The sequence below is a fragment of the Nesoenas mayeri genome, assembly GCF_963082525.1.
Source record: "Nesoenas mayeri genome assembly, chromosome: 2".
Taxonomy (NCBI): domain Eukaryota; kingdom Metazoa; phylum Chordata; class Aves; order Columbiformes; family Columbidae; genus Nesoenas; species Nesoenas mayeri.
In genome coordinates, this window is record NC_137543.1 from 122334229 (window position 1) to 122351761 (window position 17533).

Sequence of the window (17533 nt, forward strand, 5' to 3'; positions counted from 1 at the left end):
AACACTACTCGCCCCCAACCTTTTGAATAAAGGATTGTTGGAATATTTATACAAGGGCAAATAATATTATTTTTGGAAATAAGTGGATTATTTGGTTACTTTAAAAAAAAAAAAAATCAGCCCGAGGCAAGCACCTGGCGTGGAAAATTTCAGCTTGCGTGGTAAAGGCTTGTCAGTAGTTACCAGCCAGCGAGAGAGGGTGCTATGCGAGGCAAGCGTCAAACACCCGTGGTCACCGGCAGCGCTGCCGCTCTCCATCCGCCGCCGCCGGGCAGCGCCAGGAGCTCCCTGCTCTCCCGCGCGGGGGTCGCGGCGCTGCCGGGGCGCTGTTCCCGCCGCGCCGGCCCCACCAACCCGGCACTTGAGCGTTTCCGTCAGGCGGAGCGCGCCCGCCGGGGCGCGGGCAGCCGCGCCGGGAACGCGTCTCAGGCTGAGCCGCGGCCGCCCGCCACGCGGCTCCGCGTGGGACGCCGCTCGCCACCGCCCCCTCCTGCGCCGCGCTCCGCCCCGCAGCGCCGCGCCAGCCCCCCGGGGGGCCGCGGCGGGCGGGGGCGCCGACGCGCCAGGCGCTGCGCTCCCTGCCATTGGCTGGCGGCGCTGCCGGTCGCACGCGGGGCGGGGGAGGCGGGCGCGCCGGGTCGGTCTGGGCTCAGCCCCCGGTGCGGCGGAGTAGTCGCGGCCGGCCCGTCCTGAGGGCACCAGCGCTGCCCGCCTCTGCCAGGCAGCCAGCCGTGCAGCCGCAGCCCGCCGTCCGCCTCCCGCTCCGCGTCCCCCTCCCTGGGCGATCTCGGCGGGGCCGCGATGGAAGAGGAGCGGGCGGGCGAGCAGATGAGACCGTTGCTCACCACGGTAACGCGGGGGTGGGGTGCGGTGGGGGGGAGCACAAAGGGCCGCCGCGGGGCAGCGGCTCCCGCGTGGAGCCGTCCCGCTCCCCTTGTGTCGAGGGGGGGCATACACGGCAGGGTGCGGCGGGGGACCCTCCTCTGGCTGCCCAGCCCCCGGCGGCGGCAGGACGCGGAAACTGCGCCGCCGGTACCTCAGCGCCCCGGGGCTCGCCGGCCCCTCTGTCCGCGGGGCGGGAGCGCGCAGGTGTGCCCGCGTGCCGGCCTCGTGTGCGCGGCCGTGCTCCCTCTTTCCCCCCCGCGGCGGGCGGGCGGCGGGGCCGCAGTCTTTGTTCCGCCGCCGGCTCCGGGCGCCGCCGCGGCGTGCGCTGGGCGGCTGCGGCTGCCCCGTCCCCCCCTTCCTTTGTGAGATTCCCCGCGGGGCTTGTGCCGGCGGCGGTGGGCGGTGCGGCCGCCCCTGGCCTCGCTGTTCTCCCGGTCCCGTTCGCTGACGAGTTCCTGGGCGAGGGAGAAGTGCGCACACATGGCAAGCAGCGAGCTTCCCCTTGTCCTCATGTTGCACGGCCGCGTAGTCGGGTCAGGTGATGGATACGGATCCCCGGCGGATTTCTAGTCTTTGGCTGGAGGGGAGAAGGGAGGCGGGAGTGATGGTGGGGGGAGATTAATAAAACTACGGAGCTTGGGTTCATTTCCTTCCCGGGCCGGTGGCTAAGTAAAGCAGACATGTGTTGCCTTACTTCCTGTGCTACTGAAAAATACATGCGGTTCCACAGTTGTAATTTCCCCTCCCTTCAGATGACTCAAGGTCTGGATTTTGTTAATGAGCCTCTGAGCCCTTACTCTGGTACTGCCCTTCAAGGCCTTTTCCTAAAAGGTGTCACACAGCAACTTGTTTTCAGTGCCTGAAGAGAAGGGATGTGTAGTTTGTGGCACAAGGAGTGCTGTGACGGACAGAGAAATAACACTGAAAAGATATGAGTTATCATTCTCTTTCCGCTACTCTTCGAGGAGGGACTGGAGTCACATTTGATAAAATTGGCAATCTAATGAAGTGCTAGCTTCCTGTGACATCAGGATGTTTAGTGTGCCTTTCCTTTGTTATAACAGGAGTGTTGATAACTTAGTGGTTCACAGGTCCATGAATTTTGCAAATTCCTTGGATTGTTACAGTCGTTATATGTTGGCTTCAGAAATTAATGTATGTGCTCTCCTCTAAAGGTTTTGTAGATTTCCTCCAGAGTGCTTCTCCGCCTTGTCTCTGTCCTGAAAGGGTGTATTCCTAATTCCTGTTAGCTTGTTCAACATAATTTCTTGGTAAAATCAAGACTGCTTTATAGGTTTAATTCTATAATTCTACCTTGTCTCTCTGTAGGAGGTATTTCTTAGCTGGCAGGAGTATATTCCTGTCTAGTAGAGATGTTGGACTGTATGGAAAAAGTTGCAAAAGCTTTGGGCTTCAAGTGCATGGGTTTAAAGTGGAAGATGCTGTTGGTTACCCTCAGGTGAATCCAAGTGAATAGGACTGCAGGCTTCATGACAGTCAGTGTGCCCTGAGCACATCTTTGTCAGGCCTAGCAGGCGTCATGTAGGTTCTTTTGTAACAAAAATTAACTAGGAGCTTTTGGGACAGACATGTAAGCTGCTGTGCTACTGCATGGTCATTTTTAATGTAGGTGTTTCAAACAGAGGTGCTCAGTGAAGTGGTCCAAGTTGGTTTCCTTGCAACAGCAAGACCTAGTCAGGAGCCTGACAAAACTGAGATAGTTAGAAAAGTGAGAGAGCAGAAATAATGGTAGGAAGTAGAAAAAAGGAGTTTCTGGGGAAAACACTTCAAGTAAATGGCTTAAAGAAAATCCAGGACATGCTGATTTTTGGGCAGTTACATAGAACCGTAGAATCATAGAATGTCTTGAGTTGGAAGGGACCCAAAAGGATCATCGAGTCCAACTCCTGTCCCTGCATATGACAACCCCACAGTTCACACCATGTGTCTGAGGGTGTTGTCCAGTCTCTTCTTGAACACTGTCAGGCTTGGGGCCGTGACACCTCCTTGGGGAGCCTGTTCCAGTGCTCCACCACTCTCTGGGTGAAGAACCTTTTCCTAATGTCCAACCTAAACCTCACCTGGCATATCTTCTTGCCATTCCCTTGGGTTCTGTTGTTGGTCACCAGAGATAAGAGATCCGTGATTGCCTCTCTTCCTCTTGTGAGGAAGCTGTAGCTGCGATGATGAAGTCTCCCCTCAGTCTCCTCCAAGCTGAACAAAGTAAATGACTTCAGCTGCTCCTCATATGGCTTCCCCTCCAAACCCTTCACCAACTTTGTGGCCTCCTCTGGACACTCTCCAGTAGCTTTATATCCTTTTCATCCTGTGTTGCCCAGAACTGCACACAGTGCTCCAGGTGAGGTCGCACCAGTGCAGAGCAGAGTGGGACAATCACCTCCCTCACTTGGCTGGCAATGCTGGGCTTGATGCACCCAGGACGCAGTTGCCCTCTTGGCTGCCAGGGCACACTGTTGGCTCATGTTCAACTTGCTGTCAACTAGATCCCTCTCTGCAGAGCTGCTTCCCAACATCTCATTCCCCAGTCTCTATGTACAGCCAGGGTTGCTGTGTCCCAGATGCAAAATCCAGCACTTGCCCTTGTTAAATGTTGTGTGGATGGTGATTGCCAACATGGTATAGCAGTGTTGGATTTGTTGTTGTTTTTGTATGCAAGAGGTGTAATTTTATGTACATGAAAGCTACTTAATCCAAAATATGAGTATTTTTGACAGTACAGCTTGACTTAATTTTTCTAATCCTGTGCTTCTGGTAGTGCAGGCCACCTTCCTGCTAGCTGAGCTTGCTGAAACTACTTACATGTGCATAGCTTTTTCAGAAACAAACATCTCAGTAAGATGAAAAGACTTTGTAGAAAGTGTGAATCAAATCAAACTTAAGTGCTACAGCTTAAAAATGCTGAAGCATAATCAAAGAATTTCCTAACACTTCCTCCTTCCTTTATTTGTAAATCAAGTGATTCTGTGTTTATGTAGTATTAGATATGTAAGTAAGACATAAAAGTAAGCAAGCTCTAGTGGTGTGCATCTTGTATGGAGGAGCACCGCTGTCACTCAACACCCCTCTTCCCCCTGGATTTATTTCATCAAAAGTATAAAGTACCTTTTAACCTTGCATGTTTTGTATTTTAGGTCCAGACTTAAAGAAGAGAATCATGAAGTGTTTAGGACATTGATATTTTGAGGAGACTGCTTAGTGGCAATGTGTACAAGAAAGTCAGAAGGGGGAAGTGAAACAATGCCTGATATAGTTATTCTGACCAGAGAGCAACTGATGGTCAGAACATCTAGGATGAGTAGAGGATACAATAGGAAGAACATCTAGGATGAGTAGAGAATACAATAGGAAAAAAATATATAACTGCATAAAGCTATGATTCTTTCATACCTTACGTACTGTAAGCTCTTCTGCCCCTCATCTTAGAAAAGGTATGTTGTTATTGGAAAAGGTTCACAGAGTGGAAACAAAATGTGAATTAGTTCCTAAATGAGAAATGATTGAGCAGGCTTGTCAGCCTAGCAGAGATAACTTGGAGGTAGGACAACGATATGGTAAAGCTCCTGTGGAGAGAGCAGATGAAGATGGAAGAGGAGGCACACAGTCAAATCAGAGGTAGGTGCTAGGTTCAGAACAAACAAAAAGGACGTGGTTCTTCACTCAGTGCAGGGAATTCATAGATATACTTGCTATACGATGTATTCACAATAAGCTTTTGTGGACTTTGGGGGGGAGGTTACTCAAGTATTGGAAGACGGTTACATTGAGGTTAGTAAATGGATGAGCAACAGCCTCAGGAAGTCTGAGTTGAAAATAACTGCAGATTGTGAGTGTAAGGAGGAGTTGTTGTTGTATGCTTGTCTTGTTTTTCCTCTTCCCTCAACGGCTACTCACGGTCATTCTTTTTTTGGTGTGTTTAAATACAAGTGGAGTGCGTTAGTAGGTTGTTTTCTATACAGCGATGAGTTTTGACAGTTACAGTGATGGTATTAAAATGCTTGATACTGTGTACCAGTGATCTTGGTTCTAGCTTTTGTCATTATGGTGTTCATTACTGGATAGTTTGGGTTTCTTTGCAACAGCTGCAAGTAGCATCTAAAAGAATGTATATTGTAGTTCTGTCTCTAGGTATTTTGCAGGTAATATTTTCAAAATGATTTATGTTAAAAAAAGTAGATGGAAACTTCTTTACTATTTGATACTACTTGATGTATATCATAAAACGTTCACAAGGCTGTAGACTGTGCAGGATGGCTAAGTAATGAGTTTATGTTTCTTTATGTCTTTTTTTCTTTCAATGAAACAAATCTGTGTTTATCACTGTTCTCTGTAGATGGTGACAGAACTGAAAGTGGCTCTTGTTGGAGAAGGTTATACTTCCAGGCTTCTCCTTCCGGCTTTCCTTATCAAAGCATTACAGTAATGTGGTCTGCCATATCTCACTGAAGAGGGCATTAGTGTCCCTGTGCTTTTTCCGAAGCGGCTACGTGGTTTGCTACCACTTTTGTAACAGCTATGTGTGCAGGTTATCAGGTGGGTTTTAGACTTTCCTGCTCAACAGTGGTTGTGTTTCAATGACAGCTTTGAGCTTTCACTTCAGGCTTAATTTGAAGGCTCCTTCAGGTACAGCCCACTTCACCAACGTACATCATTGCCTCACTGGGGTTTCTCCATTCCTTTATACCGATGCATCTTCTTAATGCAACAGGGTAGTGTCTCGTACTCCCAACATCTCAAATTTGTAACAAAACCCAGGAAGGCTGGAAGGAGTATAATGTAACAGATGTGTCAGAGCTACTCAAAATAAAAAAAAAAAAATACACAAATAGATGAGAAGTATCCTAACTATCACTGTCTGCTGGTAGTTACAGCTTCAACAGTTTAATAATCAAAAATACAAAGTACTTTTTCTTTTCAAGAAAAATCTTAAACTGTAATTGTTCACTTTCATGAATGGAGTTTGAGGGAGAACCAGCTATTTGTTGGCAGCTAGATTGGAATACAGGATTTCTGAACCAAGCTTTGGTCTAGTTATTGTGTCTTGGATAGCTTGGTAACTTTGTCCGTCTATGTAGTACTTCTCTTAGGTGACTACTGAAACACTTTCTTTCAAGATATGTTCTGAGTCTTGATTTACCTAGGTGGTACTTCATATGTAAGGATGTGAGTAGTATCGATACAATAAAAGTTTTACAGAATTGACTACTTCATATATTTGCACATATCTTGAATGACTTACTGTTTTAGAAATATTATTGGCCACCTTATTCGACATGTGGCTTTTGTAATGGTAAGTCACGTGACAGATCTCTGGAGACTATTATGCTGGTACATATACATTTTTTTTCATATTAACGTAGTAAGCTTAGACTGGTGTGTTCCCTTTGTGGCTGGACAAGGGTAACTAAGGGTATGTTTGTACTACGTAACAGCACTGTGCAGGAAACTGTCCTCCCACACGAGTTCGTGGCATCTGGCCCAACACATGCTCTCCGCAAGTTAAAGCCATACAGTTATTGCCCTGGCTAAATAGCCCTGATGAGAGAAAGTTTTACTAGCTGCACAAGCTTGCAGATGTGGATCTATGACTTTTGAGACACAAGCTGCTTTTCTGTGTGGTGCTGTTTGGGTAGGGTGCGTACCTCGTACAGCTTACACCCTGCAGTGGGCCATGGACAATATCTCTCATCGCCTCTGGGTTAAAGTGCTGTAAGGTGCTATTAACTGTGTGTGCCAGCAGTCTTTTTCAGTTCTTTCAAAGTTACCATGGCTGTCAAAAACTTGATGTGTTAGTTAAAAGTTTCATTAGGCTTCATTGCAGTAGTTTTATTTGCTGTCAAAAATAATCTGTAAGGTGTACTAAGTTGAGCAGTTGTCTTATATCCATGTGATTGATCTGCTTCTGTAGGTGACTAATGATATGTCACCATGATTGTTTTTGGATTTAGAATGTTGATATCCTTTACACAAGGATATCTGTTACACAAGATCTTTAGTGTCCCTGAAGTAGTACTTAGTAAATAGAAATCCTCTGTAACTAGTGGTAGATAAAATACAGAGTATAACTTGAATGTACTTGGAGACCTTCTCTAGATAAGTTCAAAGAATACTGTCATGCATTTGGTATAGCATATTCTGGAATGGTGAAGTTTAGGGGCATTTCAGATTTTTTGCTAAAATTGAGATAGCTGTCTGGCTAATGTTTTGGAATAGTGATGTGAATAATGAGATTCAAACGAGGTTTTTGTAAATAAGCAGTTGGAGAAAGCACCACAAACTACTTAACCCTGTAGATCAGTAAACGTCTGAATGCAAAAAATGAGACTATTCTTCTACAGATGATCTTAAAATTTTCTCAAATATGTATTTCTACATTTGTATTTGCACAATCAGCAGTAGGTGAAAATACTACAACATTATCTTTAAAAAAGCACAACATTTACATTTAAATCGTTACTCCTGACATATAAGAAGCCTCTTTCTGTGTATCTGAGAATAAACATCAGTTATGCAAGCATCCCAAATCTACCATGCCAGTATATCTCAGTTGTTATTAGAAGGGATTATATGTTTAAGAGTCTGTGTTAGTTTGCACTTGGCACCCTCCAAGCCTCTTGTTTCACTGGGAGTTAAATTTGCTACAGTAGAGAGAGCATGTCATGATAACAGAAATGTTTATTTTAACCAGTAGATGGAGCCATTTTAATTACATATCAGCATGCCTATTTATGTTTTTGAAAACTTTGTTTCTTGAAGTCTTTTCAGTCATTTTGTCGTTACAGTATGGCTCGTACTTATTTTATCATTTCTTTATCTACAGAGAAGACTAAAAGTTTTATTCTTCCAGTAACAGTGCCAGGATTGTACAGCAGGAAGGTTATTCCATGTTCATAAATGTACAAAAAAGAGTGAATGCTTTTGCTTTATGGGAATTACAATTATCTCTGTAGATTGTCCAGCATTGCTTGATTAGAGCTCTACAGACTTTGTACACCTTGTTTTGACCGAAGTAACATTTTGGAATATTGATCCCTAGTGTTGTATCTGACAATCTGGATTCTCTTGTGACTTCCATCTAGGAAAGTCTGCTTAGCTCAAACTGAGATTTTGTTTTTCCTGCTTCAGTGCCTTAAACTAAACTGACTCAAAGCTATGTAATGGAATGGTTGTCCTATTTGGGTATACTGGCACAAGTTGTCTTATTTCAGCAATGCTGGAGTGCTTCATAACCTTGAAACACCCCTGACTTATTAATTCTAGCAAGTCCCATTTTAGCAGAAGTATTTGCAATGTGTACTTGTTGTATCATCTTGTATCATTCTTCAGCATCCACTTTTCTAAAAGGTATATTTATGTTTTTTTTAGAGTTTGACTCTTTGCCCCTGCATTTGTACTTAGTGATGTACCTGATAGAGCTTCTTGTCCTCCCCCTCTTTCAAGTATTTGGCACTGAAGATTATTTTTGGCAAACCCAATGATGAACTTGAGGAGTAGGACCTAATTAAAATCTTCATTTCGAACTCTTTCAATATATGGTATTTTGAGAGATACAGGTGTCTCATTTTCTTCCGTAGATTGCTGTGAGAGATTTTGCAATTTCCTGTGGCTGTGGGTTGTTTGTTTGTTTTTGTGTTTCTTTTTTTTTTCCCCTTCTGGTCTACTACTTCTTCAGTCTCATTGGAAGTTTAAATTTTCTACGGATGACATGAGTGTTAATATTTTTCATAAGACCTATATGTGCTGGAAGGCATCTAGACTTGTCTTGCTGGCAGTATAGCTAAGACAGGATCCTGAGTACCAAAATAGTTTTAAACTTTAAAATAAGCTTGAAGTTTTTTTTAACCAAAAAAAAGTCTTCGGTAGAAGTTTCCGGATTGGACAGCTGTTGTCAGTCTGTTACTCCAGTTTGTACAGAATTTCTGGTGTCTGCCTCCAAACAAACTGGAGCTTCTTGTGAGTGAGGCCTGTGGGCAGAGGCTGTAGAGAGGAAGGAGGAATTACAGACCAGTGTCCCCTGTCCTCCCACCATCTGATGTATGTTGGAATTCTGCTGTTTTACCTACTCTGCCTTGTGCTGCTGTTCCTTCTACAGTACTGTTGTACTACTGAGGATCTGTTAGTTGAGGTTTGCTTTTAAGTGGGGAGAACTTAAAACTTTACTTGACTGTCCTCTGCATTTTCCATTACTAGTGTCTACTAAATAAACGCTGGCTGTGTCTTGACTGGGATCTATTTTGAGATGAAGAGAAAGACAGCTAAGTGATTGTAAATAGCTAGGCTACAGCAAGAGTAATGACATCAATTATTCCTTGCTAGAAAAAGCTAAGAATTAGCTTCAATGAAAGGTGCCACTTCTGAAAACCACAACTGCTTTACTAGCAGAGTATAATCAGAAGACAAGAGAATCTCAAATCAGTCTTACTTGTCTTGTGTTGTTTGTGTATCTTTGTTACCAAAGAGCACAAAGAGGTTAAAGCAAACGTGTTCATAGAGTTGTTGTAATAAAATATTTGGTGTCCATTTCTGGAATGGGATTACTTCTCAGTGCAGAAGTTTTCTTGCCATGTCAAGAGATCAAGAGATGCAGGCTGCTGTGTTCTGGATCTCAAAAGTTACACCAAGAGGAAGCATATGTGTGGTGTGGTTTTTTTTGTTTGTGTTTTTTGTTTGTTTGTTTGTTTGTTTTGTTTTGTTTGTTTTTTGTTTTTTTAGGTGGTTATGAGTAAGCTATAGTATAGCTGGTAAAACATGTCTATTGCTAACTGGTCAGACTTCAAGTTAACATTTAGAAGCCCTGATTCCTCAGATTTTTCTCTTACATTTGTAAGAAAAGGGTGTGTAGCAGACACTAATGTGTGTAACACCTTGTTGTACAAAGGTATATTTTCTGTTTCTGTTGTATAACTTAAATTTTGGAGAAAACAATTAAAATGTGTTTTCTACCCTTTGTACTACCCTCTACATCCATTGCTAGTTTGAACTCCAGCAGAGCTTTGGCTTATCTAACTCCAACCCTGCACGATTAGGTAATATCTGTATATTCTTCCCACCCCTGCTTCCATTTTCCATGTATTCTGCTTTGCATTTGAGCTCAGCCACAGGTTCCCTTTTCTTACATGCCAGTACATTGTCAGGCCTGCTTGAATTCTTGTGTGAAGGAATGGTCTTGTGCTTTCAGGAGGTTGTCCTTGAAGATAAGCCAGCTCTCACAGGCTTTCCTTTCACCCTCCATGGTCATCTTCCGTGAGATTCTACCAAGGAGATGCCTGAACAAGCTGAAATGTGCTCTCCTAAGTGCAGTGTTGTAATTGTATGTACTGGGTCTTGCACTGTACAGTGTATTATTTGTCTTTCTCACTTCTGTCAGGATTTTAAACTCCAGTTTCACGGTTGCTGCAGCCAAGGCTGCTCTTGATTTCAACGTCTCTGTCTAGTTCTTTCTTGTTAGTGAGCAACAGATCCAACAGAGCATCCTCACTAGTTGACTTACACCAAGAAATCATTTTCAATACACTCAAGAAATCTCCTGAAGTGCTTGTGCCTGGCCACAACCTACCAGCAGATACCAGTGGTTTTAGGCCCCAATGTGTACCAGGGTCTGCAGCCATGAAGCTTCCTCCAGCTTTTGAATGAAGCCTTCTTCTACTTCCCGTTCTTGTTTTGTAGCAGGCATGTCTTATGGCATCACTCATGTTAAACTGATTCTTACCTGTAAGGTCTTTACTGTCTTGCCACTTGTTCCAAGCAAAGCAGTATGTGTGTTGTAGCCAGTCCTCTGCATAGATTAAAACCCATACTTCATAACTTCCCAGCCTTGGCCTTTCTCAAGAGCTTGTCTCCATTCATTGCAGCACTCTGGCCATGTGACCTGTCCCACTGTCACTCTGTAATTTCTGTGAGGCTATAGCTCTGCAGCCGTGCATGGAGTAAGTCCTGCTGTTGCTTTCCATGCTGCGTGCACTGGTGTGCAAGGACTAGAAGTGAGCCCCCAGACATGGCTCTTTCACAAGCAAAGTGTGAAAACCTTCCCTGTCTTGTGTTCCCCTTCTCTTCTCTTAAGTGTGACAACTTTTTTCCACCATGCCTAGTTTGAAGTCTGATTCACAAGTTTAGTGAGCTTGGTGGCAAAGATACTCTTGCCACACTTGGTCAGGTGAATCCTTGCTTCTGAAAGAGATTCCTGGGTCATAGCAGTAAAAACTCTACTAATAACCAGATATTGACCCTCTGGGCACATCTGCTGTGCCCTGAGCCTTTTTCTTCTTTTTGGAGAGTCGGAGAAACACCACCTGGGCCTCTCCACCATTGCCCACAGTGCTCTTGATTTGCTCAGTAATTGCTTTGGAAGTGTCACTGGTGTCCACATGGATAAGCAGGAAAATGCAGTAGTTTAAGAAGCCTCAGTCTTTCCAAAACTGTATTCAACAAGCAGCAGACCTCCTAGGACCTCGTGTTTATCTTTCCTGTTGTGTGGTGTGCTTGTCCCCTCCTGCAGCGCTCTCAGCTGGCCACTCAGTGCCTCAAGGTAATGCACCACCCTCAGATGAGGCCGCTGCTATCAAAGCACCAGGGAGGAGCAGTGGGAGGTGCCTGCATCCTGTCACCTGAATGATGACATCCTCCCTGTGCAGTTCTTGGGGTTGGGGTCTCTAATGTGCGAAGGACAGTTGCTTGAGCTGTTGGAGACTTCATCCTGTTGTGCAATCTTGAACAGTGTTTCGCAACCCTTTGTAGCTTTGTTGTGTGAACTGCTGCAACATCTCTTACCTGTCTCTGTTGGCTGAACCTTGAGAGGTGTGATGTGCCCACATTTGTTGTTGAACTATTATATGAAACTTTACCATCTAGTGTTGTTCACAATATAGATTTAAAATGCACATTTATGTGAATGTTTTGTTCTACTTGCAGTTGGTTTCTGTTAGACACATCAAGTCAGTGTAGTAATACCTGTTCTAAATTGCCTGCTGACCATTTCCCCTGGAGAGCTGTCTGTGTTCTGCTTGTAACCTTTTGTATTTTGACTTACCACTACTGAGTTATCCAATTAAGCTTAGAATGCTCAGATTAATAAATTATATCCACTTTCTATGTGCGGGATGAGAACTGGACATTCTTTTGTCATTATCTGAGGTCTCATTTAATTCTTAGGGTGTTGTCTGTTAACGGGTTTCATGTTTATTATTTATAGGCAAAATAAAGCTAACAATCCATTTTCCAGAAGATCTGAGAGGTGCTGGAAGTGCTGATGTCTGTTGTAAATGTCTTTGGGGCAAGTCACTTTTGTGCTTCAGTGTGCCTCGTTGTTAAAAAAGTTCAGACATTCGAAGAGTACAGATTTTACAAGCCTTCAAAGCAAACTAATGGAAATCTACTTAAGAATGCAGTAGAAAGCACTGTAACTTTTCAGATCCTTTGTAAAGTTGTATTTGGTGAAGCAGGTGGAACAGGTGAAAGCTGCTTTATATACCTGACTTTTTTATGCAATTGTGACATTTACTATGTGAAGCTTGGAGTTTAACAGGTCGTGGCATTTCAGGGGTATTGAGTTTCTTTTGTGTAAACCTGGATACAAAACCTTGTAATTTTCACCAATAGCCTAGTCTTTCATGAATATTCATTTTATGCTTTGGTTATCTGTTTTCTATAAAGACTCTATAGCAGTCTGTCTTGCTGCTGTTACAATGTTCAAGTTACCCGCACTGCTCTAGACCAAATCAAGAATAACTTAGACTTCTAGTTCTCTGACTAACTTGTGAAGTCAAAGGACTGATTGCAAGCTCTTTAATTAGCATTCTAAACAGTAAGGTAGGATTATTTAGACTGCTGCTAGATTTATTGCTTCTTTGTTGCTCTTAAAAAAACCCCCAAACTATTGGAGATAGTATTTAAACTGCTGCTTGTTTTAGGGCTACTAATTTTTACAATTTTTTTTTTTCTTTGACTTTTACAGCACTGTTGTGGGGATATACTAGTATGTAAGCACATGCATTTCTTTAACATGTCAAACATATTTCCAGACAGACTTGCGTACAAAAAAGGAAATGAGAAACTTCTTAGTGAATAGCCACAGTTGGTATTACTGTTGGTGGTAAATTCTTCATTTTGTTTGTCAAATGACTACACCCTAAAACTGTTTGTCTAAAACCAAACAGATAGCATCTAAAGATTGTTATGACTCATTTAAGGAAGTCATAAAACCCAAGAGCAGCAGAGATCCTTTCCTTTTTCAACTTGATTTTTATTAACATTGCTGCACTTGCTTGCTATGGAGAAATATCAAGCAGGAAGTGAAGGAGGCAGATACCCTTGTAATTAATATTTGGTTGAATTGCAGGTAGCGAGGTAATGATAGGATGGAGAAACACTTTTCAGCTTATAAATTAAGTGTACAAAACCAGTTATTGGACTGTTTTAATTTTAGGTTATAAATACAAGCAAAAGTTTTAATTTTTTACAGCTGATTTTTGTGGAAATTTTTCAGTTTTGAAAACTGCTGATGTTTGCCAATCAAAAAAGGAAGAACAGAAAACATTTTTGTGCGCACTGTTTTTTTTGTTGTTGTTGTTGTTTTTTGTTTTTTGTTTTTTGTTTTTTTTTATTTTTGTGACAGTAGTGTTGCCAAGTGGTGTTCTTCAGGGCTCAGTATCAGGGCCAGGTCTGTTTAACATCTTTATAAGTTATCTGGACAAGGTCATCAACTGCACCCTCAGTAAGTCTGCAGATTGACACCAGGCTGGGTGGGAATGTTGATCCGCTGGAGGGTAGGAAGGCCATCCAGAGGGATATGGATGGGCTGTATCGTTAGGCTGAAGCCCGTTGTATGGGGATTAACAAGGCCAAGTGCCGGGTCCTGCACTTGGGTCACAACAACCCCAAGCAGCCCTACAGGCTCAGGAAAGAGTGGCTGGAAAGCTGCCTGGCAGAGAGAGACCTGGGAGTGTTGACTGACAGTGGCTGAACATGAGCCAGCAGTGTGCCCAGGTGGCCAAAAAGGCCAACAGCATCCTGGCTCGTATCAGAAACAGTGTGACCAGCAGGACTAGGGGAGTGATGGTCTTCTTGTACTCAGCCCTCTTGAGGCCCCACCTCAAATCCTGTGTCCAGTTTTGGACCTGTCACTACAAGAAAGTTATTGAGGTGCTGGACAGAGTTCAGATAAGGGCAACAAAGCTGGTGAGGGTTCTGGAGCACGAGTCTGATGAGGAGAGACTGAGGGAACTGGGGCTGTTTAGCCTGGAGAAAAGGAGGCTGAAGGGAGACCTTATCGCTGTCTACAACTACCTGAAGGGATTTGCCATGGAGGGTGTTGGTCTCTTTTCCACAGTAACAAGTGATAGGACAAGGGGAAATGGCCTCAAATTGCACCAGGGGAGCTTTAGCTCGGATATTAGGAAAAATTTCTTCACCGAAAGAGTTGTCAGGCATTGGAACAGGCTGCCCAGGGAAGTGGTTGAGTCACCATCCCTGGAGGTGATTAAAAAACATGCAGATGAGGCACTTGGGGTCATGGTTTAGTGGTGGACTTGGCAGTGTTAGGTTAATGGTCGAACTCAGTGATCTTCAAGGTCTTTCCTAATCTAAATTATTCTGTGATTCTATCCACTTTAGCTGGTGATGCTATATAAAATGCTTGAAGTTACTTTATATTTTTTAGAAATGTAACCAGAGTTTATTTTCAGCATATTTTGTAATGTACTTTCCTGGATTGACTCTACTTGCTTTTACTGAAATAAATAACTGCATATGATTCTGTGTGTGGTAAGAATAAATATTCTTGGTCCTTTTTTTATACCCAGATGCTCTAGATAGAGCTTCACCTGAGGAAGAATAGTTTATGGAGAAGTTTAGAGTATTTTGCCTTAAAATCAATAGAATGAACATTTATTTCTAAACTAAGCATAATTGTAGATCTTAGCCTTCAGAACAGGGGACTCAGAAAAGATTACGTAACTTCTCTCCAGGAAAGAGAACAAATTAAATAGGGGTAGGATGCTGCTCTTTTAATGGAACAGCTGTTTACCAAATGATTTTGTTTGGCATGATTAAAGGTACGTAAATTACAGTACATTTATAGACCAAAATACATTCCATTTGTTTATAACTTTTGTATAGTGCAGATCTGCTTGGGTAGGTAGCCTGTTGGCTTATAGTTAAGGAAGGAGATGACCTCTTCTATTGAATGAAGACAAGTAGTGTTAGTGTGAGGCTTTTAGTTCCTGAGCATGGGTAAGTTGCCTTTGCTATGAAGACACAAATGAAGGGCTAAACTGAAGGAATTTGATATGCTCAAGGCCAAAGAACATACCTACTGCTTGTATTCTGTGCTTTAGATGGATGGGACCTTTTGAAAAGACAGGCAAACAATAAAGGTTCAGCGTGTGTTTCTCACTGGTAGTGGGGCCAATTTACCGTAACACATTTGGTATGGGGGATTGTAGCTAATCCTAATACAGCAAACAACTTGGAATGTACTGCTTTGTTAAATAAGGTGACTAATTTCTCCCTGTCACATTCGGTGATTTGTTGTATGACTGGATACTTAGTGTGTTTGCATTTGTGGTAGCCCAGGATGGGTGTCTGATGATTATAAACATCCGGATCCTGGAGGCAGTTTAAAGGTGAGAATTTGCATGTTAAAACAGTAGTTCTCAAACCAGGTGTACTTTTCCAAATCATATTCCATATGCTTCAGTGTGCTTCAGTAGCTGCTAGTTCACACGTATCAACTCTATAGCTGTATTTCTTTGAAGGGAGGAGTAGGGAGAGTAGGTCTACACTTAAAAATTTTGTGGATTAATGCATTCACAAATAATTAACTTCAGCTTCTTGAGAAAAGGCTTATGTTTCTTTGGTTGTCCTTGGAAGAAATCTATAGGCCTTGATGACCATTGGTTAGATAATTAAATTTCAAGCAGCTAAGGCTGTAGTCTTGTTGCTGTAAAATGTTGCTGCAGAATACTTTTGAGTTGAAATTACCACTGGTGCATGTTTTGAGTAAAGTCACAAGTGTCCACATCCAGGTGCTGGGGCACTTGGTGGCGGTAAAGGCACCAAGGAACCGGGAAAATGTGTATCTATTTTCAGAAAAAGCTGCCAGAGAATGGTGGCATTATCTCCAAACAGAGATTTAAGTTTGGTTTTTAGGCTGCAGAGGTGGCAAGAACTGGGGAGAGACCCGAACAATGGCAATACATGTTTTGGGGCTGGGAATGGTGCTGTGGAGGCTGTTAAGAGCTCAGGGGAATTGCAGCTGGGTACTTGTAGAAGTGACAGAAAGGGCATCTGTGTTTGTATCCCTGCTTATTTCTGGAAATGTAATGTAATTGTACAACATACATGAGTAAAGAATGCATACCTCCAAAATGGCTTATTTGCTTCTGTGTTGTGACTTGCATTTCTTGTCAAGCTCAGAGGATCAATTGTGTGTTTGTGGTGATATATCACAAGAGCGTAAATAGTTTCATGTATTATGGCCACATTATGATGTGGAAAACCTCTTTCTTGCTTCATTCGTCTGGCAGCATAAAACAGGCTCTTGGGGCCAAGGCAGAAGAAAATTTCCCTTCCTGTCTTGACAGTTACTAAAAATGTATCTAAATGCCATGAATCGGTGCAATATGCTGTACAGTTTAATGAGATCTGAACAATGGTTCTTAATTGGTGAATGGATTGTTCGTGCGTATGTGTGTATTTATCTTTAAGATGAACTACATTTGAATGGAAGAAGGTATGTATTGTTACAGAAAAGTAAAGAATGGACGAAGTCTTAATTTTGAGAATTGGCCTTCTGTAGAGTTGTATATCAAAACAATTCTGTGTTTTACAAGTCTAATATTTCACTAACAGACCATTGATAAAGTATATTTTAAGTCCAGTAGTATTCCTGAAGCGAAGTGTAGGATGGAAAAGAGAATAGTCTGGGAACTGCTTTCAACCTCCTCTTGCTTATATAGGAATCATTAAGATAAGATAATGATCAAGAAAGTGGCTTCTTGTAAAAAGTGATATGCTACAAATGGGGGCCTACTCATGTCTTGTAGGCCTTGTGGCCAAAGTAATTTTCAAGAATTGCATGGGAAATTAATGGGTAACAGCAAGCAACTGGGGTGAGTTTTAGGTATGCCTTGACAAGGCTGTTGTGCTCTGCTTTCCCCTTTTATTTTGGTTTCCAACTTTGTTGTAAAGTATCAAATGCTTTCCTTTGTTAGAAGGAGCTTTCCCTGACTTTATCCTTAACCTCATCTGTTGGCAGATGGCCTTGAAGGAATTGGATTGTCACTGAGTGCCCTTCTCTGTGTGAGCAGAGAATCTATGTGCAGTGATGTGGAAAGATTTCCATGGGATGTCTCCATTAAGAAATGTGTTTTGCAACTCTGCAAAACTGGTGTACTTTCTCTACATACCTTCAAAGATTGACAATGATTTGTACCTGCAGCATTGGAGAGAAGTTTCTTTTGGTGGTTATAGACAAGTGCCCTTCTGCTAAAAGTGAGGAAGCATTTGCAACTCTACAGTATTTCTGTGTTTCACATACTGATTCATATATAACTAAACACAGAGTTCCTTCTGAGTAGTAAAATGTCACCTTTCCTCAGGTTACTGTGCTGTTATCTCCCAATTTTGGCATGAA

At 42.9% G+C, this 17533-nt stretch overlaps 1 protein-coding gene across 9 annotated transcripts in view; it reads left to right on the forward strand.

Moving 5' to 3' along the window:
- Positions 1-801: 801 nt before the first annotated feature.
- The window catches only part of SLC4A7 (solute carrier family 4 member 7), a gene marked incomplete at both ends in the record, with an annotated part of 90560 nt that continues 73828 nt past the window's right edge, over positions 802-17533 (forward strand). For 5 of the 9 annotated variants that reach the window (XM_080339789.1, XM_080339791.1, XM_080339796.1 and 2 more), the window contains one exon: positions 802-849. In XM_080339789.1, coding sequence (XP_080195915.1) covers positions 802-849 — 48 coding nt within the window. Of the gene's footprint in view, positions 871-17533 lie in introns of all 9 variants that reach the window. The other 4 variants (XM_080339790.1, XM_080339795.1, XM_080339792.1 and 1 more) reach the window with 1 other exon arrangement.